The sequence below is a fragment of the Microcaecilia unicolor genome, chromosome 10, assembly GCF_901765095.1.
Source record: "Microcaecilia unicolor chromosome 10, aMicUni1.1, whole genome shotgun sequence".
Lineage (NCBI taxonomy): Eukaryota > Metazoa > Chordata > Amphibia > Gymnophiona > Siphonopidae > Microcaecilia > Microcaecilia unicolor.
Window position 1 is genome coordinate 78492400 of NC_044040.1, and position 24059 is coordinate 78516458.

Consider the following 24059-nt stretch of genomic DNA (forward strand, 5'->3'; position numbering starts at 1 on the left):
ATCTTGTTCCTCATCTGTCCTTCAGCCCAGATTGATACCAGAGTGTGCCAGTTTTTTCTTATTCATGAGAAGGTACTGAAGCTGCATTCCCTGGTAGAGCATTTTGCTCTAATTTGACCCAGACATTATCTGCAGCTTTTGAGCTCTATGTTGGCAGCATTGGAAGTAGTGCCCTGGTGTCCATTTCACATGCATTCACTTCAGCATGCTCTCTTCTCGGTGGTTGTTCAAGTAATAGGAGTTAGATATTTGGCTGCCCTTGATGGCTTCCATGACGGAGGAGCTGGAGTGCTTGAGTTCCATACAGCACCTTTTTAAGGGGGCATACTTAAACCTGTTGAACTGAGTAGTTGTAATGATTGATGTCAGCCTGCTAGGCTGTAGAGCCCACTGTATTGGGCACTTGATGTAGGATCTTGGCCTATAAGTCATCTAGAGATGAGGTCCATCTGAAGGAAAAGGAAGTCTAGGTGATGTTTCACATTACCGCAGTAGTGGCTTATGTCAGCAAGCAAGTGGACTCCAGGAGTGCAGCCATTGCTTAGGAGAGCAGCTGGCTCTGCGGCTGAGTGTAGAATAAACTTTGAGCAATCTTAGTGACACGTATAACCAGAGTGGATAATGTTCATGGAGTGTTCTGAATCTGGGGCAGTGGGAGTTGGGTCCTGCTGCAAAATGTCAAGGCTCCTCAAGTCTTATGTTCTTAGGCTTCAGCCACAGAAAATTGTTTAGTGTTGCCAGAATTGAGGTGCACCTGCAGCCAAGACTGCCTTCGGATTGCTCATCAGTCATGTCTTTTGGAAGGTAGCCAGTCATCCATTCCTGATCATCTTGGTGGCCCCAGATTGGCCTCTCAGACAATGGTTTGCCAAACTGGTCTGGCTGTTGGTGGAACCAGTTGCCTTGGGGTACAGGGCCATTTGTCATAGAGGATCCAGATCCATTCTGCCTTACGGTCTGGCTCTTGAAAGGGTCCAATTGAATTGCAAGGGTTACATGTGGTAATCACTGCTTCGTTGAAAACACATAGAACTTCAACCTCCTGGTTGTATGTTGATATCTATCGCCATTTGAGATATGGTATGGGAGCTCCCTTAAAATTCAGGTGGCAGCCTTGCTTAATTTTAGAGCATGTGTGAAGGGTGCTTTGCTAGCAGTTCACCCAGATATTTCTTGTTTTCTGTGAGGGGTGGGGCATATCTGACTCCTCTTTAGCCACTTGTACCACAGTGGGATCTTAACCTTGGCCTAAATGTCCTAGTGTCCCCCTCCCGCATTTGAGATTTATTGAAAGAGGTTTTCCTGGTGGCGATCTCTTCAGTCGGGCATGTTTCGGAATGGCTAGCTGTTTCTTGTAGAGATCTATGGCTATCATTTGTGGCAGATTGTCTTTCTCCCTACGGTTCCATCCTTCTTATTTGAGGCGTTCTCGCTTTGTCTCAGCAACCAGGCCATCTCATTACTGGATTTTTCAAGAGAAAAAAAGATTTGGGTAACTAGGGAGCAGTGTTTTCAAATGGGTTATTTTTGCACATACAATGACCTTGCTCCTAAGCCAAGGTATGTGGAGTATGATTTTAGTTTCTCAAGTGTTCTGCCATAGTGCTTGCATTGTGTGAAGGAGAGCTTCCTTCTGGAGTTCATAAGATCTAACATATATAGACGACCTATCACATCAGAAATGGTTGCCTATTAGATTACTGGAGCAAAACAGTGGCCCACTGTCACTCCAACTTTGGTAAGGACTCTTATTTCTCTTGTGGACTTTTTCAAATACCTGGGTGTGTATATTGATAACCAACTTTCTTTTGACACTCAAGTTTTTCATGTTGTTTGCACCTGTTTTGGGGCGCTACAGCAATTTCATCACTCTTCTCTTGACCATGATTCCCAACTATCACTACTATATTACATGTAACCTTAAGACAGCTTCGGAGGCCGTATCTTGCTAAGGATGTAAAAAGACTAGAAGCGGTCCAGAGGAAGGTGACAAAAATGGTATGGGGTTTGCACCAAAAGACATTTGAGAAAAGATTGGAAGACCTGAATATATATATCCTAGAGAAAAGAAGGGACAGGGAGATATGATACATATGTTTAAATACTTGATTGACATTAATATAGAAGCAAATCTTTTTCAGAGAAGGGGAAATGGTAAAACTAGAGGACATGAATTGAGGTTGCGGGGTGGTATACTTAGGAGTAATGTCAGGAAATTCTTTTTCAGAGAGAGGGTGGTTGAAGCCTGGAATGCTCTCCCGAGGGAGGTGATAGAAAAACTGTGACAGAATTCAAAATGGCATGGGATAAACACAGAAGATCTCTAATTAGAAAATGAATGGTATAAAAAAATCTAAACTTAAATTGCTGCTTCCATAGCATCCCACAGATCAATCCAGAGACTTGTGGGTTATGTCCCTCTACCAGCAGGTGGAGATAGAGAGAACTTCAGAGGTTTACTATATGTGGTCATGTGCAGTCACCTTAACTTCATTATTCTCTCTTATCTAGCAGGTGGATGGTAATATCTGTGCAGCTCTGGATTGATTGACTCCTGGCCTGGTCCCCTGGGTCTAGTTGAGCTTCTGGAGTCTGAGATGTCCTGGGACTTGGGTGAACACCAGGTACACACAGTGGATCCAAAAAGAGTCCTCTCTCATGTGATGTCTTTCCAAACAATATCTTTATTAAAATCAATAAAAACCCGACACGAATCATGTTTCGGCCACACCGCCCTGCATCAGGGGTTTATCAGCTTTAGTTGAAACAGATGAAACAGCTGAATTGCAATCAAATTGTAAAAGGCCAGAATGTCTTGAAGGCTGTAGTATTCACACTCTTTCTCAGGAATCCCCTAGCTGTGGCTGGCAGGGAATGGAGGCTTCTTCAGTCACCATTGGCAGGGCAGGGGAGGCTTCCCTCAACTCCCCCCAGGGCCTCTGGGTGCACACCTGGTGGTGCCAGGTCCCTCCCTTTTTCCCCTTTCAACTCCTCCTCTGCCTGACTGGGGTTTGTGGTTCTCACTCTCCTGACTTCAAAAGGAGTGTGAGGTTTCTTTTGCTCTGGCGTCCTCTTCTGCCTTTAAAAAAAAAAAAAAAAAAAAGAAAATGCCGTTGAGCACTGTTTAAAAAAAAAAAAATCTCAGTCTGAGATTTGTCCAGCACAGCAAGCTCATGCCAGTTTGCAGTACCGGCTGAATGGTGTGAGGACCGACTTGGCATGTGACAGTGATTCCCGAAGGGGTGAGTAGTCATTATCCTATCTTCACCAATGGGCAGAGCAAAAGCGGCTCCCAGTGTGGGAGCCACTGGGCTGCTGCAGTTTCCCGTGCTGGAGATCCACTGTACAGCCCAACTCTGTGGAGCGGTGTGCTCCTTCCCTCCCAGCTCATTTTGGTGGGCGCAGGTTTTCTTGGGTGTGCATGCGCGCTTGATGGCGCCATCTTTCTTGCCACTCCACATGGCAATGCTGAAGCCCCAGCGCTCCCCTGGGGCCTGATTTGCTTACAAATCAGGCAGTTTTATATGTAGACTTTTCAGAAATGAGACTGGGGGAACTGGTGTGGATCACTCCCAGTTTCTTCATATTTGTTATTTAAGGGCTTCTAAGAAAGGAGGCCTGGAGAGGTTTGCAGACTCCTGTGGGAGTCCTCGGGTTTCCCACAGCTTTGAGTCTCCCACAGCTTTCCAGGGGCGAGGTCGGAGACCTATTAGTCCCCTGCAGCTGTTCTGTGGCAGTGAGAGCCTTAAGCTGCAGCTTGGAAAGTCTTATGGTAGAGATGCCTGTGCTTCACTAGGTGATTTCCACTAAGAATATTTTTGGACCCTCCTTGAGGAGGTTCAGGGTGTGTGTACATCATTAGTGGACAGGAGAAAGGGATCAGGATTAGGGATCCTACTCTAAGTTTTTCACTCTTTCCCTCTTCCCCTTTCTCAGAGCATGGCAGTACAGTTTGTTTAGTTAGTTAGGCTTAGGGCTGTTGACTCCATGTTTCTGTAAGAAATGTTACATTTTGAGGCTAGTGCAGGCCTCTCTGGTTTCTCTTGGTTTCCATGGTAATCCTGCACCCTCTGTACTGTCCTGGTGGAATTTGCTCTGAATGTACTGTTTACATCAAGCTAGTTTTATTCAGGAGGGTGGCTGGCCTTTCAGCCTGAAGGTTACAGGTTCAAGGCTGGTTTTATCCATCCTATTAGAAACTGTGGGCTCAGCTAGGTTTCCAGTGGGGCATATTTTATTTCATTCTCTCTTATTGCTTGCCTGGCCAAGTAGTTCTTACATGACTGGAACAGTTATCAGAACTCTACAGTACTAAAGATTGCCCTTCTCTCTCTCTTTGCACACTGATACTGACCACACCTTTGCATACTAGCCTCAGCTACCCGGTATCTGCAGCGTACCTGGTACCTCTGATTGCTTCTATGGTATTTTTGGCATCTTTTCATGGTATGGGGTACCTAAATTTCATGAGCTACTTCAGTGTAGAGGTAGCTTAATAGTTGTTGCAATCAGCTGAGAGTAAGCACAGAGCTCTAGGGGTGCTGCTTCACGACCTACTGCAGCTTGCTATCTGTAGTGCATAATGGTGCAGCAGCCATATTCTGCTACACCATCTGTCTCTGGTTCTCAGCCGCACTTGTTAGCTCCAATGCGCAGCAGTTATCGTGCATAGTCACACCAGCCAATTCTTGTCCCTATCTGCAAGAAGTTAGCGCTGGCTTAGGCATCAGACCACTGATGTGGCTTCCAAGTCACATTTGGCAACCTTCCTTTTGGAAGTAATCTTGGGACTGGAGAAGATCTAGGGCAGTTGCGTAAAGACCTGAAGGACTTCCAAGTCTCGAAGATTGCCAGGGGACGAGTTTAAGGATGATTTTTAATCCGCTTGGTTTTGTCGTAGGTTTTGTGGGGCCAGGAAAACCACTTTCAGGGTTTCCACTTCCACTACGACAAGCCATATGGCTGCTGGTAGAATGAGCTCTGTTTCAACTCCAGCCTATGCCTGCTGTATCTTCCAGTGATGGAGTCTCAGTTCACTCCTCAGGCAGGACTCCTATACTGGTTTCAGGAGGAGTGGACCAAGATTACCTCAGCTCAGATGTGTCTTAGTTTTCGATCGCACAGTTACAACCTGGACTTCACTTCAGATTTTTCTTGGAGTCTACATGCAAGCTCAAACACTTGTCAGGCAGTTTTTGCCACCTTGCCAACGTTTCTTCCTTTAGGCACAGTCGAGTCTGTCCCCAGTTGCAATTGGGGAATGGGAAGTTGTTCCCCTTGCTTTGTAGTTCCAACCAGGGAGCTTCCTTCCAGCTGAGTTTGGACATCATAAGAGTCTAGGGTGTTTACGGTTCAGCTTTTCACAATGGGAACCTTGCAGTGTGTAATAGTTCTGTGTGGTGGGGAGAGTTTCTAGTCTCCCTGGACATCAAGGAAACTTACTTTCATATTCTCAGTGCTCCTTGTTGCAGAAGGATCTTAGCGATTTGCGACCATGTCATTCAGTCTTTCCATGTTGCCGAGGACATTTTTGCAAGGTCATGGTGGTGGTAGTGGCAGTTTTCCTTTGTGAGGATGGATTGCAGGTTCATCCATACCTCATGACTGGCTGATTTGCGGCTCTCTCTATCAAGAGAGACTGCAAACTTCATCCACGATACCTACTCGTCTTCAGTCCTTAGGATTGGTAATCAGTGTCACCAAGAGTCAGTTGTTTCCCTCACAAATCTTGGCTTTTCGGGGAGTGCTGTTCCATATAGGCTTGGGAAGTCCTTTCTTTCTTTTGCTCCTCAGCAACAGATGCCAACCCAAGTCAGGTTTTACTTTTCCTACCAGGTTCAGGATATGGAAATAGGTTCAAGTTATGGGCACATGGTTCTCTTTCTTGGACATTCCCCCATGGGCCTGAGTCCGTATCAGACCACTTCAGGGGTTCTTTCTCTGCTTTGGTTCCCATCTCTATGGTTCCCTTCAAGCCAGCTTAGTCTCAATGGGTGAGTTCAACACAGCTTTCTGCTGATATTTTAGTTCTGTCTCCCTGAAGGGGGCTATCTGCAGCTTGTAGGCTGCTAGGGTGTGCCGTAGCTGGCGGCAACAGATTTCGGATCCCTTCCAGAAGGCAGATAGTCAACCGTCTCCTCACTTGCCAGATGTAGAGTCAAGGCCGGCTTATTTGCCAATTGTCTTCTATGATTTGTTTCGGGCGTCAAATAAACAGACGTTTTTGGCAGTCACAGCCTGCCATTTGATGTGGTTGCACTGCTGGGTGGTGAATGCAGCTTCTAACGATGGCTGGTTCAGCTCATTTTTCAGGGCAACTATTGTTTGAGGACTCCATGAAGTTGGTGGAAGACCTGGGTGACTTATAGACTCAGCGTCTTCCTGAGGACATGTCTACAAGTTCTTTTTGGTCGGGTCAGGCTCGCCCTTATCTTTATGACACCAGGGCTATCGTCCTGGGCAGCCTAGTTTTCTTTAGCAATCCAGTCCAGGCAGGTTCTCGGAACTCCCGACTTCATCTGTTTGAGATCCTCTGGATTTCTACTGGTGACGGGCGCACAGTACTGTCTTTTCCTCATACAGTGGTTTCTGACTTCCGTCCCTTTCCACCTTTTTCTCTTCCTGCTTCATGGATGTTCACAATATACTCCTAGACTATTTGGAAGTGACCAGCGAGTTCCGTTGGTCAACTCTTGCTTTGCTCGGGACCATAGGAAGGTACCATAAGAAGGCTCGCCATTTTTAGATTGGCAGATGTGGGCATAGAGGTTTTGATGTCAGGAGGATCTTGCCAGGTATCTGTGACCTGGCCACTGTTGGAAACAGGATGCTGGGCTCGATGGACCTTTGGTCTTTCCCAGTATGGCAATACTTATGTACTTGGGCAGACCTTTTGTAGAATAGGTGTCAGTGTGAAGCTGAAGAGCTGTTCCACATAAGTGCCATTTTATTCAAAATCCTTTTAGGGGAGCAGCTGCTCCCCACCTAGCTACGCCGCTGCATAGTGGGGCAGTGCCTGGGATTACCCACTGAGCAGAAGTGACTACCTACATAGCCTTATGCACTGCTAAAGACTGTAGCGGTCTTCTAGTGCTCACCATTTTAAGATTAGCAGATGTAGCGGTGGCAGGATCAGAAGCAGACATATTCAGAACCTGGAAAGCCTTAGGTATATAGGAAGGTGGCGACTCCTTATGAAACACCCACACTGCGGTAGGATCATGTTGTTGTCTGGCTGGTCTCCAGAAAAAGGAATCTGGCTTCAAATGCTGCAGTGGCCGTTGGCTGGGAGAGGCAGTTTCTTCAGCTGGCCTCTGTATGGGACAGTCTCTCCCGTTGTGGGTGGCAGCGCTTTCTTCCAGAGCGCAGTTGACTTCCTTTTCCGTGTCCTGTCTGGCTTTCGTAGCTGCCCTTTGCAATTCAGCCATTTGGTCCTCTGTCCTTCCATGGATGGCTTTTGCAGATCGCCCACTTGATCTGCTGTCCTTCCCTTGCCAGGCTTTGCAGGCTTGGCGTGGCAGCGCTAGGCATTCCAGATTTGATGTGGCAGCGCATGTAACCGCAGCCTGTGGATCATTGCTCCAGTCTGCTGAGGTTGTAGTACCCCGCCCCACTTGAGGACTGCTTTGGTAAATTCCACAAGTCTCTGGATTGATCTGTGGGATGCTATGGAAGGTAAAATTAGTTCTTACCTGATAATTTTCTTTCCATTAGTCCCAACAGATCAATCCAGAGGCCCGCCCTTTGTTGTTCTGGATTGATCATTTTATTCTAGTTGCCTCAGTTTCATCAAATTCCTTCATTTGATTTTTGGCTACAAAAAAAAAAGGCAAAACAAATCAAAACATAAAGGAAACCTTCTGTTACCCTCCCGCAGGAGTGGTTGAGGAGCTTACATGGGCTTTATGCAGGCAAGAGAGGACTTCCTCTTTCGTCTTCCACTGCTTTGGTATCGACAATACTGAAGTTAATACTGACCACATATTGTAAACCTCTGAAGTTCTCTCTATCTCCACCTGCTGGTAGAGGGACATAACCCACAAGTCTCTGAATTCATCTGTTGGGACTAATGGAAAGAAAATTATCAGGTAAGAACTAATTTTACCATGTGTGTGGATTTGTCGAGTGACACACGGTGACTTTGGCTGTGATGAACTAAGGTCAGTGCTGGGCAGACTTCTACAGTCTAAGTCCTGTATATGGCAATCTGATACAGAATGGGCTAGTGAGGGCTTAGACAGCAACGTCAGTGGCTGGAACCTAAGGACAGTGTTGGGCAGACTTTTATGGTTTGTGTCCTTCAAATGACAAGACAGGCTGGAGTGGGCTTCGACAGTAGTTCCAGTAGTTGGAAAGCACTGACAAGGCTGGACAGACTTCTGTGATCTATGTCCCAGAAATGCCAAAGAAAGACCATGATCAAGTATTTTATATCATGTTCATTGTTGATTTAATCATGAATTGATAATGAGTGTGACGGCCATTCAGATCTTTATCTGCCATCACTTACTATGTTTCTCAACTATTGTAATACAGTTTATGCAGGTTTTCCACTTTACCTTTTATAATGTTTTCAGTCAGTACAAAATACCGTGATTGAATCTTTCTGTCATTCCACAAGATTCGATTGGGACTACACTTCTTATGCAACATCATTGGCTTCCTGTTAAATTTAGAGTCCAATTCAAGCTATTTATACTTGCTCACAAAGCCATATATACTGGTTGTCCCCCTTATTTAGCATCTCTTATTACTTCTTACTTGTTTTCCCATCTTCTATGTTCATCTAACACACTAAGTTTACATTCAATTGGAAGTCTCACTTGCAAAGTTCAAGAATGCTCAGAAAACAAGTGTTTTTTTTAAATTAATTTTTAATTTTTTTTGCCCATGCTGCCTAGATACCTGGATGGAGGCGAGCAGTAGGTGTCTGCAACGTTTTACTCCCTAAACTCCTCTTTTTCTTTTATCTCCTTGCTTTCCTATCAGTGAAATGGTGTTCTGTTTTATTATTATAATGTAAACTGCCTTTCTGATGTCAAAGAAAGGTGAAATGTCAAGCATAATAAAAACATCCAAGTGTGCTTGGAAATTCTTTTTAATCAATCTTGTGGCGCCCGAAACAATGGAAAATATTTCTGTATCTTTCTGCTACATTTTCTGGGTCTCAGACAATTTCCTGGTACTTGAAGATCTTTTTACTCTGTACACCAGGCCTTGACAAATTCTCTTTGAATCTAGGAGCCAGAGACCTTTCATTCCTCCTCCAATCTTCCATTGCCCCTCCTAAAGTTCAAGAGTAGGAGAAGGAGGAGGAGCATCCTCTCAAAAATTTGCTACAGCTTCTTTGGGGCCTAATTTACTAACACTGTTTTCTGATTATTTCTGTAGGAAAAGAAAGCTTACTAAATTAGGCTCCTAGTATACTATTACAGTGCTGCCAGAAGCCAGCAGTCCCCTTCCTCAAGTATGCTGTTGGCAGCATGCCTGGGCCCCCAGTAGCTATTCCGGAGATGATTTACTTTGTTTTTTAATTATCTTTAGCACAGAATCTCCACCAGTCTCCCCTTCTTTCATCACCCTCACCACCCAGCCCTTCTCATCACCCCTCTCTCATACCCATCTTTTCTCATTCTTTTATTCATCCCACCCTCAGTCTCCTATTCCTCTTTTCCCATCCTTCCCTTCATTTCCTCTGTCCTTGTCAGAAGTCCTGTCGCCCAGGTGGGCAGGTTTCAGGAGATGTAAGGCTTACTTCTCTCTTTTCTTGCATCTGCGTTGTGTGATTATTTATTTTGCATTTCCATTTCTTAAAGTTTTCCTTTTCTCCAGTTTCACTTCTTTTTATGCTTCAGATATTTCCACTTCTCTGTCATTATCTTCTTTGTTCGTGTCCCTTTTTTTTTTGTTCACCACTTTTTCTGTCCTCTTTTTTTTTTTTTTTTTTTTTTCTTTCGTGCTCCTTTTTAAAAGATTCCCCCCACCCTTTTGCGGTCCCAATCAAAGTCAAACTGACCAAAGCACCAGACCAGGGGATTTTTCTATATTGGCCAACCACCTTACCAAGCACTGACCCTTTCCCTACCGGTCTTTAGAGCTCTAGCGTTCCTCACCAGTAAAAAAAAAAACAAGAGAACTCCTTTGCCTTCATTCAGTGTTTAAAAAAAAAAGAAAACAAACAAACAAAAAAAACTCCAGAAGAAACAGAAGATTTCTGACAGGACCAGGCCTTTCTCTTTTCGATGTGGGGGTACCGTGCTTTAATGTGGTCGACGCTGGTGTTTGAAAGCTGTTCCCGCTGCAGAAGCAGATGCTCCACTGAAGTTTCCCTTCCCCGAGCAGCCTTTTCCCATGCTAAAATGGCGGAAACGCATGTTTTTTGTTTGCTGGCGCGGCACTGTCTTTTCTCCTGATATTAGCTCTGATCCTTTCCCGCCCTGTGGCCTTGTTGTGGACGGAGGGGGAGGGGCGGCTTCTTCTAAAGGACCTTGTGTTCCATTAGAGACTGCTGGCACAGGGGATTCCCCTTTATTTTCCAGGGCCGCCGAGAGGGGGGGACAGGGGGGATAAAAGTCCCCGGGCCCGGGCCTCCAGGGGGGCCCAGCGCCGCCGCCTAGCACGCCCTCCGTCGCTCTCGGAACTAACCTTAAGCCTCTTTTCACTTCGCAGCAAGCAGCAGCAGGGCAGGTCACTCCTTCCTTCCGTGTCCCGCCCTCGCCTGACGTAACATCCGCAAGGGCGGGGCACGGAAGGAAGGAGGATAGGTCTGCCCTGCCGCTGCTTGCTGCGAAGTGAAAGGAGGCTTAAGGTTAGTTCCAAGGGCCCAGCCTGGCAGCGGGTGAAGGGGGGGGGCCCGGCGACCTCGGGTGGGTGGCGACCTCGGGTGGGGGGGCCCGGGGGTGGCCTTGTCCCGGGCTCGGCTCTGGCTCTCGGCAGCCCTATTATTTTCGCCAGCCTTTGGTTTCCTTTACCAAAATCACTGTTGAGTCAGAAACTGTTTGCATGTAGCTGGGGCAGTGGCACAAATTCTTCTCAAACTGCCCCCACTATGCAAGGGGATCCAAGGGAAGAACAGAACTACTTTAAGCTGTTTCTATATCTTCTGAGCAGGATTTCCTCTGCTCCGGGACCCTTAATTTGAACCATTCTTCTTAAGAGATCATGGCCTCAGTAGCCCTTTTTGTGATTGGAGGAGTTTTTATGCCCATCTCGGGCAGATGGGTTGTTGATGGCAAAGTTTTCCAGAAGGAATCTGATGGTCCTGCGATGCACCTTGTTTTTTTTTCGGGGTGCATCAGCCACTCTGGAGGCTTCGCTGGGGCAGGGAGCTTCTGACCTCCACCCCCCCCCCCCCCCCCCCCCAGTTCATTCTGCTGCTCTGTATGCCTATATGTTGCAGAAGTCTGGTAAGGGAACTGACGGTTCCTTTTTGGTTCAGCCTTTGGAGTTTTCTGGCTTGTTCCCTGTCCCAGTCTCTTCTGATGGACCCTGCCCCGAAGAGGGGATGTTTTCTCTCCAGCTCAGCAGTAGGGTCCATTTCTCCCCTGTCTTCCTCTATTCGGAGGTAGTCTTTTCAGGGCAGTCCCTTTCTGCTCAAAGGCAGCAAGAATCACCTGAGCCTGGAAAGCCATGTTTGCCTAAGTGGTGAGTTTAGATCTTCTCCTGCGTTTGGCTAAGGCTGTTCCTGGTATGGGAAATGGTGAACAGCATCGGAGCAGGGCTCCTTGTATGTTGGGCCGCTGAAAGGGCCTATTTAGTGTTTTTTTTTTTTTACAGACTTTTCTGGCCCCTCAGATTTTCTCTGAGGGCAGTTGCTTGAACAGCTTGGAAGTTTCCCTCCTTCCTTTGTGAAACTCTTTTTATACTGGCAGTACAGGCATTGCCTATGAGCACACCACCCTGTGTGTGCCTGGTCTTTGATCTTGGAAGCTCAGCTCAGGGTTGGGCCTGACTGGTTTCTACTTGGATGGGAGACTGCCTGGGAATACCAGGTGCAGTAAGTTTTCTTTTCTGTTTTTCCTGCACCTTTTGCTCCTTTACAGGTGGGAGTTTCTAGGCTTAGTGACTTTGGCTGTACGTTTCTGTGGGAAATCCTATATAATAAAATGCACCTCCAACATTCTGAAGCTGACTGCATGGCTGAGGCATTCCTCCTCACGAGGTTTCTCGGCTTCAGAATGTTGGAGGTGCATTCTATTAAATAGGATTGGTCAGTTCCTTGAAGCACAGCCAGAGCTCAGCGTCCTGCACAGTAACGCTCAGACACCAGAGAGAGAGGGGGGGCCTGACACCAGAGAGAGGGAGGGAGGGGGGCCTGACACCAGAGAGGGGGGGAGGTATCTCTGTCACACACACACACACTCTCTCTCTCTCTCACTCTCACACACTCACTCTCTCTCTCTCTCTCTCACTCTCACACACTCACTCTTACATACTCTACGTCTCACACTGTATCACATTCACTCTTTATGTGTCACACAGTCACTCACACACTCTCTTGGTCTCATACACTCAGTCTCACAGAGAGTCTGTGTCTCACACACACTCTCTCTCTCACAGACTCACACCCAGACTCTCTCTCTCTCTCTCTCTCTCTCTCTCACATTCACTCTCTCTCTCACACACAGTCACTCTCTCATACAATCTCTCAAACACACACTCCGAGGAAAACCTTGCTAGCGCCTGTTTCATTTGTGTCAGAAACGAGCCTTTTTTTTTACTAGTGTTACATATTGTTATTTTCTGGGGCTAGTGCTCTGTTCTCCATGGTAACCATGGAACCTCAGTCCTGTCTTGGGGGCATTTTCTCCAGGTGCAGTAGTTTCAGCAAAATAATTTTATTTTTCTGGAAGATGGTTGGCTTTCAGCCTGAAGGTCACAGGTTTAAGGCTGGTTTGTGCATCATATTAGAAGCTGTGGCCCTTGGCTCCTTCTCTTTGGGGCATATTTTACTTCCCTCTCTCATTCATATTGCTTGCCTTGACAAGCAGTTCTTTCCGTAGCTGGGACAGTTTACACTATTCTACAGTGCCAAAGGTTAGCTTTGGTGGTTTCCCACAGCAGTTCTGCTCTTCTAGTTTTGCTCTCTGACACTGATCAAACTATTGCATTCCAGCTCCAGCTTCCACTGTATCTGTGGCACCTCTAGCTAGCTGTTTGTTGTAGTGTCTCTAAGGCTTTTATTGCACTTTTGCACTTTTTTAAAAATATATCTATTGATTCCACTTTACAACCGAAATCACCGCTGAGTCCATAACAACCCAACTTGAAATTGCCTCAATCAGAATCCATAACAAATCCATGCTTGATCACCTGAATTGTATCTTGTTTTACAGACCACCAGGTAACTGGATCGAAAGCCAGTCAACCTTCATGGACTTCATCTCAAACACCTGTTTAACCAACTCAAACATACTATTACTAGGAGACATTAACCTTCACCTAGAAGATCCAAACTCTGCCAGCGCACGAGAATGCAAAGAATTCCTCCACTTACGGGATCTCAAATGGCCACACATGCAAGCAATCTATGTCAAAGGGCACACACTTGACCTCATCTCACATAAATTGTCCACAGACCAAAACCTAATAATAACTGATACTAAATGGACAGAAACACCATGGACCGACCATTACAAACTAAACCTATCCATAAAGTGACAGAAGAAGGACTCACACTGTATACAAGAATACACAACCTACTGCACAAGAGGCCAAATAGACTCGAAAACATTCTTGCAACAAATATACAAGAGTGAATGGACAACACAAACGGACTCCATACACTACCTCTCTAACTGGGACAAAAGATGTAGAAGATGTACTAGACGAAATAGCACCCCTACATTCAAGAACATCACAAAGACATATCTCGATACCATGGTTCAACGACGAACTGAAAAAAAACTAAAGACACAATCCAGAAAACTCGAAAGAGCATGGAAAAATATAAAATACGAACACACGCTCAAATATAAACACCCCAGACAACACCTTCCCTATTTTAGACAGCCTGAAAATCCTCGGCGCTACTATCGACCGTAACCTTACACTTGAGAGCCAAGTTAACTGCACAACTAAGAAAATGTTCCACGCAATGTGGAAACTCAAACGCATGAAACCATTTTTCCCGAGGGAAACATTTCGCAGCCTGATACAATCAATGGCACTAAGCCATGCAGACTACTGCAATGGAATTTACGCGGGATGCAAAGAATAACTCATAAAGAAACTCCAGACCGCTCAAAACACAGCAGCCAGGCTTATATTTGGAAAAACGCGATTCAAAAGCGCCAAACCCCTCCGAGAAAAACTACACTGGCTACCAATCAAAGAACGTATTGCTTTCAAAATCTGCACCCTGGTCCATAAAATTATCTATGGCGAAGCCCCAGGATTCATGACAGACCTCATAGACCTACCAACAAGAAACACAATCGGAACCACACGAACATACCTAAATCTCCACTACCCAAGCTGCAAAGGACTCAAATACAAATCAACTTATGCATCCAGCTTCTCCTACATAAGCACACAACTGTGGAACGCACTTCAAAAGCTGTGAAAACAACGTACCACCACCTAAACTTCTGGAAATCACTAAAAAGCAACCTGCTCAAAAAGGCATACCCTATCGACCCAACTTAAGTGCCTAAACCCTGCAACACAACGAAACCAAAGTTTGTTATAGACTCTGCATAACTCTTTCTCTCTACGATTCCCCAATTGTATCTGTAACACATGAACCTTACTCGACCACAACAACTCTTTGTATTTGTCTCTCTACCGGAGAAGACGAATGCCTCTACGGTACAATGTAAACCACATTGAGCCTGCAAATAGGTGTGAAAATGTGGGATACAAATGTAATAAATAAATATTGGACAGCTAGCTATATTCAGAGCTACTTCAAGTTAGCCTGCACTTCAATTTTCCCTGCTCTTCTTCCTTAGGAAGTGTTTTTTCTCTTTCCTCTTTGGCCCCCTCATCTGCGGTTTCTCTGTTTGGCTGTTATGAGCTCTCATGTTCAGTTCCAGGCTTTGCCTGTCGACATGGCTGTGACTCCATTCACCTTTCCTAGGTTTCGGAGTTTTGCGGCATCAGAGTGCACCTTGCTCTAGATGAGATCCGAGAGTATATCTTCCTGGGTCTTCTTGGAATCCTTGAGCTGGGTTGTTACCCTTCAAATGAGCCACCTTGTCCCATTCCAGACAGCTCTGGTACAATATTTTTTCTTGACCAAGGACTGGAGGATCTAGGTTCAGACTTGGGTGCGCAGTCTGCTCAGGGCGCTGAGTCCTCGGGCCTGGCTATGCATTCATGTCTTGGGCTCTGTGGCAGACACTTTTGAGGTAGTCCTGTGGGCGGTGCTCATAGATGACATCTACAGCTCTTGCTTCTCGACTGGTGGTCTCCTGTGTTCCAGGAGTGTCAGCAGTGTCTTCCGTGGCTGTTCTCGGTACGTCTGGGCATGAACTGGTGGCTTCGCAATTCCTCCCTGTGGAAGGGATGCCTTGGCGCCTCCGCAGTGGATGGTGGTGGTCACGGATGCGAGTCTCTCGGACTGGAGAGCCCTTTGCCTCCTCCTTCTGTCGCTGGGGTGGTAGATAGCACAGGGGACGGTGTAGCTCATCTCCCACCTGGATCTACTTTTGGTGCTGTTCGTCTTCTAGCCTTTCAGGACACATTGCAGGCCAGGCGGTGCTTGTGCTGTCTCCCCCGCCTGGACCTGCTTTTGGTGCTGTTCGTCTTCTAGCACTTCAGCACATGTTATGGGCTAGGTGGTGCTTGTGCCGTCGGAGAAGATGAGGCGGTGACTGCTTCTTCGACAGAGTGGAACTCAGAGTCAGACTATGGCCATCAGGGTGTGTCGCCCCCATGAAGTGGGCAGAGGACCTCATGTTCTGTTTCTACGCGACCCACTTTGTGAGCTTTTCCTATGGTAAGTTATCTTTTCTGCTGTCTTCTGGTCTCTGCAGAATGGTTATTCCGCAGTAGTGTTTCTCTAACTTGGCCTCAGGTAGAGAGCTCCGTCGGTAGATCTGGTGGTGTCCCGGCTGGATGCCCAGACGCCTTCTTTCTTCTGTCATCGGAGAGAGGGCGATTCGGCAGGGCTGGTTGTTCAATTGCTTCCTTAGCCGGAGGACGTTCTTCGATAGTGTTTCCTCCGTGGCCTCTTTGCGACCAAATTTATTTTGGATCACTCGCCACCAGGATTGAGTCATTCTGGTGGCTCTGGATTAACCACGGCGCTCTTGGTATGGTGCGGCTCCTGGTGGCACCTTCGTTTTGGATCCCCTTGACTCCGGGCTCTTCCTTCTGGGTCCGCTCCTGAGTGGATGATCCCTCTCGCTTTGGTCTTACGGCCTGGTTTTTTGAGAGGCTGACTGAGGAACAGAGTTCTTTGGACCCTATGGTTACTGTTCTGTTGCGATCTTGTATGTGGTCCACTGTCCACTCTAACCGCATATTCTCGGGTGTTCAGGATTTTTTGAGGCTGGTTGCGGCCCACGCTTGGTCTTAATTGCGGGCGTCTGTTCTTCAGCGATTGAGTTCTTTCTGCAGGATGGGTTGCAGAAGGGCCTGGCCTGACCTTGCACTTGAAGGTGGTGCATTTCTTGCAGAATGCTTTGCTCTTCTACTGCTGCGACCTTCTTCTCCCTGAAACCTCATTCGTATTCTCCGAGTCTAGCTTGGGACTCCTTCAGGCATATTTTCAAAGCACTTAGCCTTCCAAAGTTCCATAGGTTTCTATGGAACTTTGGAAGGCTAAGTGCTTTGAAAATATGCATGCATGTCTACCGAGCATTGCTTCGGACTCCTTTTGTTCCTTTGCAGATTCATCTGCTGCTACTAAAGGAAAGAAAATTATCAGCAGGTAAGGCATAATTTTACCATTCATATGTCTGAAGTATAATTTCGAAATGGTGTTTCTATTGGGCACAAGCGCAAATATAGCCACTAAAATAGTTCTTTGAGTCCTCCTCCAAAGAGGATTCCAAAAAATAATTCAAACTGGTCTGGGGTACCTCCACTCAGAACTGTGCCTGAACCAAGGGGGAAGTCGTGTCCATAGACAATCCCAACACTTCTACATCCAGACCATATCAATTGGTGAAATCACTGGTGACTTAGGGAAGTTCAGAAAAGATAAATTATTCTTCCTTGTTTGATTTTCTAAATATTCTATTTTATGATGTAAAAAAAAAAAACCCTCTGATCCTGGAGCAATACATCTGTTTGTTCTTGAAAGACAGTGACTGTTGTAGTTCCAGAGTTTGTGCTTGTACTGATGCTGTCTTGGTAACATTAGTCACATTTTCTGCAACTTGACCAACCACTGTCAAGAAAAGTATTCAAATTCTGTATATCCGATCCACTGTGCTCATGTGGTAAAACACAAAAACTATACTGTGATCGCTCTAGCTAGCACATCAATATACTGGTTCAACCAAAAGGTGAGGGAAAAAACCTCATACTACTGCGGCCCCCCCCCCCCCCCCCCCCCACAGTTTTTTTTTTTACCGGACTGCCAAATTGGGCAAGCCAGGGCTCACAGTGAAAAAGTAATCATAGGTTTAAAAAATCCTCCCACAATTTGTGAATTGAAAAACATTCTTCATTCAAAAATAATGACACTTGTGAATATGAAATGAAAACAAAACCATTTAGCTTAAATAGTGGAAAAGTTCCTGCGTCAATGCTCCATGCTCAGGAGAAATTTGTATGTGAGAACGAGGTCCTGACAGATCTGTTTCGCTTTCGCTTCCTCTGGAGACCTCTACTCAATCCAGATCTGAAAGAAAAACATAAAAACTGCCTGAAAAAACTTCTCAAACCGAAAAGTGCTCCACTCAAACTGCTTCATACTTGCTGCCACGACTTTCGCAACGAGACAGCCTGAGAGCGAAAAGTTTAAAAAATATGGTGCCAGCCCATTTAAAGGGACACCGAACATCAGGCGCCAATCAGGACGGTTGATGTCAGCAACAACTGATACATGGAAAAATAGTCCTCAAAATGCTGCAAAAATAAAGAGTAAAGAATAAAAAAACAAAAGGCAGGCTCCCTTAAGAATGCTGTCCAATGTATTAAGGTGTTCAAGCCCCTCGGCTCTGGAGATTAAATACTGTGAAACAGGAAGTTACATCAAAAGGTGGGAGCAGGCAGAGGAGGGAAGGGCCCAGAGAAGGCTTGTGGGGATCTTGTTCGTAAGATAAATAAGATAAATAAGATAAATAATACAGGAATGTGCAGCCTGGATTGGAAGAGGCAAAGAAGGCCATGAATCCTGGGTGAATGAACACTTAATGGATGTATGAAAGCAAAATGTCTGAGTGAGTAATGTGCAAGGGAGTCTGAGGGATGGATCTGTGACTTACAGCTCTGGAGTTTACCTCTTACTGAAATTCTTTCTTCCCCGCTGAGAGAGAGGAAAAACAAGACTATTCAGAAACGTTTGTGCTCTTAAGGAATATACAGTGGCATAACAATCACTGAACGAACTTGGCAGATCCTGGGGCCACCTGCTGGAGCCTAACACTGGGCTGTGGTAGTGTACTTGGAGGTTAGTGTGCGTTGTACTTACTGCATTGCCGTTCAGCCTCTGATCCCTTCTTTCAATCTCCCAATGTGTCCGGGAAGCAAGAGAAACACTTAGGCACCTCCTTTCAGGCTGTCACAAAGCGAAGTGTTGCAGATCTTACCATGAGATTTGGCTCCAAGATAGCAGAAAAAGAGGCACCAAGCATTTCTCCTGCTTCCTAACTGCGTTGAGAAATTAAGAAATATGAAGGTTAATTGTAAGACACGGTGCTTGCTGTCTCTCTCACTGAGCCCCAGCTCTGACTATATAGTGTCTCGTGCTTTTAGAGCCACTAAGCCTGAGAGGTTTTTAAAAAACGTTTTTGTGACACTGAAACAAAACAGTACTGCCTCTCTCCCCCTTAGGTTTCCATGCTCTCTTTGAATATTTCCAGTGCTACCTTTCTCTCCCTTAGATCCCTTTATTCTCCTTTAATATTTTCAGAGCTGTGGCCTCTTCAGGTTTTGGTTTAATATGTTTATCATTTTTGGTCAGCTATTACATATTTGGCATTTGTGTTTTGTGTGTGTGTGACTGAGGTATTCTGTTAGCATGAATTTTCTATGTAGCATTGTGTAGCAATTTGGCTTGTTTATTTTTTCTGATAGTGGAGGGGATATTTGTGAGGGGAGAGGGGAGTCGGGTTTTGTTGATCCTTGTTCTGTATTGTTTGCGATTTATAAAACATCAGTTGTACAGAATATTGTTTCTTTTTATACTTTAATAAAATGATTTAAGTATAAAAAAATCATAGCTGTTTGAGGCGTGTGCAGCTAGGATTAGACAAAGCTCGTGGGGACAGGGACAAACTTTGTCCCTGTGTCATTCTATAGTTCTGCACCACTGAAGGTCGACCAGACCCAGGAGGAAGAGTCTGTCTTCCCTTTCCTTTTCACATGGGAGAAAACATCAGCACTAGCAGTAAGAATGCAAAGGCGCAGAACAAATTGACCTAGGGTCTGATCAGTCTTTTTTTTTTTTAATGTAAGCTAAATATACATGTAGACTAACTGTCAGCTACTGTACATATTGTGGCAATATTAAGTCACTGTATATGACTTAATATACGACTCTGCCTTTGCTCTAATCTAGGAGTATCTGCATAGTGCCACTGAAAATCCACAGATAGGGAATTTACACATTTAGCTGAAGCTGCTAAATGTAAAAGTTCTTTGAAAATTGACCCAATCGTATATTTCTGTATTTAAATTTTGTTTTTATATTATAAACTGCTTTGCTGTGTGCTATTGGAAGGTGGTCTAGCAAGTTTATAAATAAACTCTATACCAAATTTTAAAAACAAGTAGAGAGAGGACAGAATTTTAAGGAGATGTGGTTACATTAGAAACCTGCATTTTGTATATATGTGTGTCAACACTGCTGTAATATACTGAAACTCTGTGTGGGTCTCTGTCAGTAATTTTTTCCTTTTCTCTCCCACTACCTCAGGTATTTGGTTGATAGCCGTTGGTTCAAACAGTGGAAAAAGTATGTTGGCTTTGACAGCTGGGACAAATACCAGATGGGAGATCAAAATGTGTACCCTGGTCCCATTGATAACACCGGACTTCTCAAAGGTCATTCATTACTACAATAATTGTCTTAAATAGTTTTATCTTTTCTGCCCTATAGCTTTGCCTGAATTTAGTTTGCCATACATTTTTATATTCTGAAATTATTTAACATCTGTTTTCTTGCAAATTTATTTAACAGTGTGTTTTTCTTACATCTTTCTTGCTATAGATAATCAGGAATGCATCTTCTTACAAGGAGATTTTAGAGAAGAATATATTATAAACACATTTTTCTCTCCCCCCCCCCCCCCCCCCCCCCCCCCCCCAGTAATTGGTGTGCCTTTGTACGCATAGCAATTACTGTTTTAAGGCTCCATGGCACATTTCATTATGTAAAACTGATAAGTATACTATGTTTGCTTGTGAAGCTTTGATTTTGTGTTTATTCTGGGAATTACATTTTTTTGTTGTTGCTGCAATTCTTTATACTATATTTGATTTATCTTTCAGTTTTAAATAATTATGACTAGTCATCACAAACACTCTAAGAACTGATATGAATTGAAACTAGCAAACCTTGAAGAGACTTCAGTTCAGATTGTGATTATGGTTTATTTCCTTAGTGCATTCAGCAGGATGAATCCAGCCACTGGTGGGTTGTGTCCATCTACCAGCAGGTGGAGATAGAGATTACTTAAACTGAAGTGAGTGATACTGGATGACCAGCCCTTTCAGTAGCCAGTATATCTCTATCTCCAGCAGGTGGTGGATGACTTCTCATCAGCTTCTGGATTCTTTGTCTGGTGTTTCTCCTGGGCTGTTAGCCAGTTGAGAGTTGGGGGTGTTTGACCATTTGAGGTTCTCTTTGGAGGCATACCTGTTGCTTCGGGTCCCTGCTTCATCTTAGGATCCCCTGGCTCCCAACTTTGTGTACTGGCTGTTCCGCTGCCTTCCTCACCACCACCACCACCACCACCACCACCAACAAAAAAAATAGCCAGCGTAAGGAAAAAATAAAAAGGACAACTTTTGACAGGAATAAAACTCCAGTGTCTTTCTGTGGCCTGCGGACCATGTTACAGTGAGTACTTTTGATTTTTTTTTTCTTGCTCGGCGGTTCTACAATGTGTTCGTCGTCGGCATTTTTTTAAATATTATATTAGGATTTATTTACCACCTTTTTGAAGGAATTCACTCAAGGTAGTGTAAAGAATAAATCAAGCATGAGCAATAGGCAATTACAGCAGTAAAACTATTCAAATGACAATACAAAGTATGGCATAATATACTACTTAAAATGTCAACACAATATGTAGTAGAACATTTTAATAGTGAAGGGTATATGCAAAGATGGAACATATAGATAAGAGGAGTTAGAAAATAAGGTGCCTAATTTAAAGAACGGTGCACATGAGGTCAGAGAGATTGTTAAATATTATCCCAGCTAGAGTAGGAGTGGATAAACATGTCCTGCTGCAGTATGTGCAGCCTGTGTCATTCCTTGTGTGTGTATGTGTGAGACTAACAAGTTAGTTACTTCTTCCATTAAAAGCCTGGTTGAAGAGCCAAGCTTTCACTGGCTTCCTGAGCTAGAGATAGTCTTGTGTTAAGTGGAGCATTTCATGGAGTTCATTCCAGAGTATGGGGGCGTCTCCAGAGAAGGCTCGTTTGCAGGTATCACATTGTGTAATGTGCTTTGGAGAGGGTGTCGTTAGTGATAGTCCTTGAGAGGACCTTAGTGTCCTTGGAGGTGTTTAGAGGATCATCCTATTCTTCAGGTACTCGGGGCCATTTCCTTTAAGGGCCGTCGTTAGTTATAGTCCTTGAGAGGACCTTAGTGTCCTTGGAGGTGTTTAGAGGATCATCCTAATCTTCAGGTACTCGGGGCCATTTCCTTTAAGGGCCTTGAAGATCAGACATAGTTTTAAATTTAGCACTGTATTGTACTGGTAGACAATTAAGTTTTTTGCAAAAATGGTGTGGTGTGGTCATGTCGCTTGCAGGCAGCTTTCTATGAGTCTTGCTGCAGCATTCTGAATCAATTGGAGCTGGTGCAGGCCCTTTGTAGTCAGACCATTATATAGTGCATTCCAGTAAATCCAGTCTTGATGTTATCATGGCATGCATAACTGGGATAAGATTTACCTTATCTATGTAAGGAGAGAGGCAGCATAGCTGTTGCAGATAGTAGAATATTTTTTTTTATTTTTTATTTTATTTTATTTTTTTTACATTTGTACCCCGTGCTTTCCCACTCATGGCAGGCTCAATGCGGCAGGCAATGGAAGGTTAAGTGACTTGCCCAGAGTCACAAGGAGCTGCCTGTGCCAGGAATCGAACTCAGTTCCTCAGTTCCCCAGGACCAAAGTCCACCACCCTAACCACTAGGCCACTCCTCCACTCTTGAAGGTTGCTTGGATTTTAGGGAAGCAGAGTAACAGAGTAACATAGATGACGGCAGAAAAAGACCTGCATGGTCCATCCAGTCTGCCCAACAAGATAAACTCATATGTATTTCAAGGTTCCTGACTTGTGATTTGAGGGGGAGTTCATACTTTCCAAAAGAGATTTTGATGTCGGGTATGTATCCACTTGTGTTAAGGACCCAGAGAATCTCGGTTTTACTTGTGTTCAGGCAAAGTTTGTTGTGTTTAGCCCATTCTTGAATTGATATACAAGTAATCAGTTTATTCAAGGTTGTAGGTAAGTCAGGTTCATTGGGTATAAGTACATAAGTATTGCCATACTGGGACAGATCAACGGCCCATCAAGCCCAGCATCCTGTTTCTAACAGCGGCCAGTCCAGGTGACAAATACCTGGCAAGATCCCCCAAAAAGTATGAAACATTTTATGCTGCTTATCCTGGAAATATTTTCCCCAAGTCCAATTTAATAATGGTCTATGGACTTTTCCTTTAGGAAGCTGTCCAAACCTTTTAAAGCTCTGCTAAGCTAACCGCCTTTACCACATTTTCTGGCAACGATTTCCAGAGTTGAATTACACGTTGAGTGAAGAAAAATTTTCTCCGATTTGTTTTAAATTTACTACTTTGTAGTTTCATCGCATGCCCCCTAGTCCTAGTATTTTTGGAAAGCGTAAACAGATGATTCACATCTACCCGTTTCACTGCACTCATTATTTCATAGACCTCTATCATATCTCCCCTCAGCCATCTTTTCTCCAAGCTGAAGAGCACCAGCCGCTTTAGCCTTTCCTCATAGGGATGTCGTCCCATCCCCTTTATCATTTTTGTCGCCCTTCTCTGCACCTTTTCTAATTCCACTATATGTTTTTTGAGATGCGGCGACCAGAATTGAACACAATTTTGGAGGTGCAGTCGCACCATGGAGCGATACAAAGGCATACAAAAATGTCCTCATTTTTGTTTTCCGTTCCTTTCCTAATAATACCTAACATTCTATTTGCTTTCTTAGCCACCGCAGCACACTCAGCAGAAGGTTTCAACGTATCATCAACGATGACACCTAGAGCCCTTGCTTGGTCAGTGACTCCTAACATGGAACCTTGCATGACGTTTCTACAATTCGGGTTTCTCTTTCCCACATGCATCACTTTGTACTTGCTCACTTTAAACGTTGTCAGCCATTTAGACGCCTAGTCTCCCAGTCTCGTAAGGTCCTCTTGTAATTTTTCACAATCCTCCTGCGATTTAATTACTTTGAATAACTTTGTGTCGTCAGCAAATTTTATTACCTCACTAGTTACCCCCATCTTTAGGTCATTTATAAATATGTTAAAAAGCAGTGGTCCCAGGACAGACACCTGGGGAACCCCACTAACCACCCTTCTCCATTGAGAATACTGACTATTTAACCCTACTCTCTGTTTTCTATCTTTCAACCAGTTTTTAATCCAGAATAGGACACTACCTCCTATCCCATGACTCTCTAATTCCCTCTGGAGTCTTTCATGAGGTACTTTGTCAAACGCCTTCTGAAAA

At 44.7% G+C, this 24059-nt stretch overlaps 1 protein-coding gene across 5 annotated transcripts in view; it reads left to right on the top strand.

Annotated features, from left to right (window-relative positions):
- The window catches only part of USP15 (ubiquitin specific peptidase 15), a 519523-nt gene that overhangs the window by 17131 nt on the left and 478333 nt on the right, over positions 1-24059 (top strand). For all 5 annotated transcript variants that reach the window (XM_030217240.1, XM_030217241.1, XM_030217242.1 and 2 more), the window contains exon 2: positions 20033-20160. In XM_030217240.1, coding sequence (XP_030073100.1) covers positions 20033-20160 — 128 coding nt within the window. The remainder of the gene's footprint in view (positions 1-20032; positions 20161-24059) is intronic.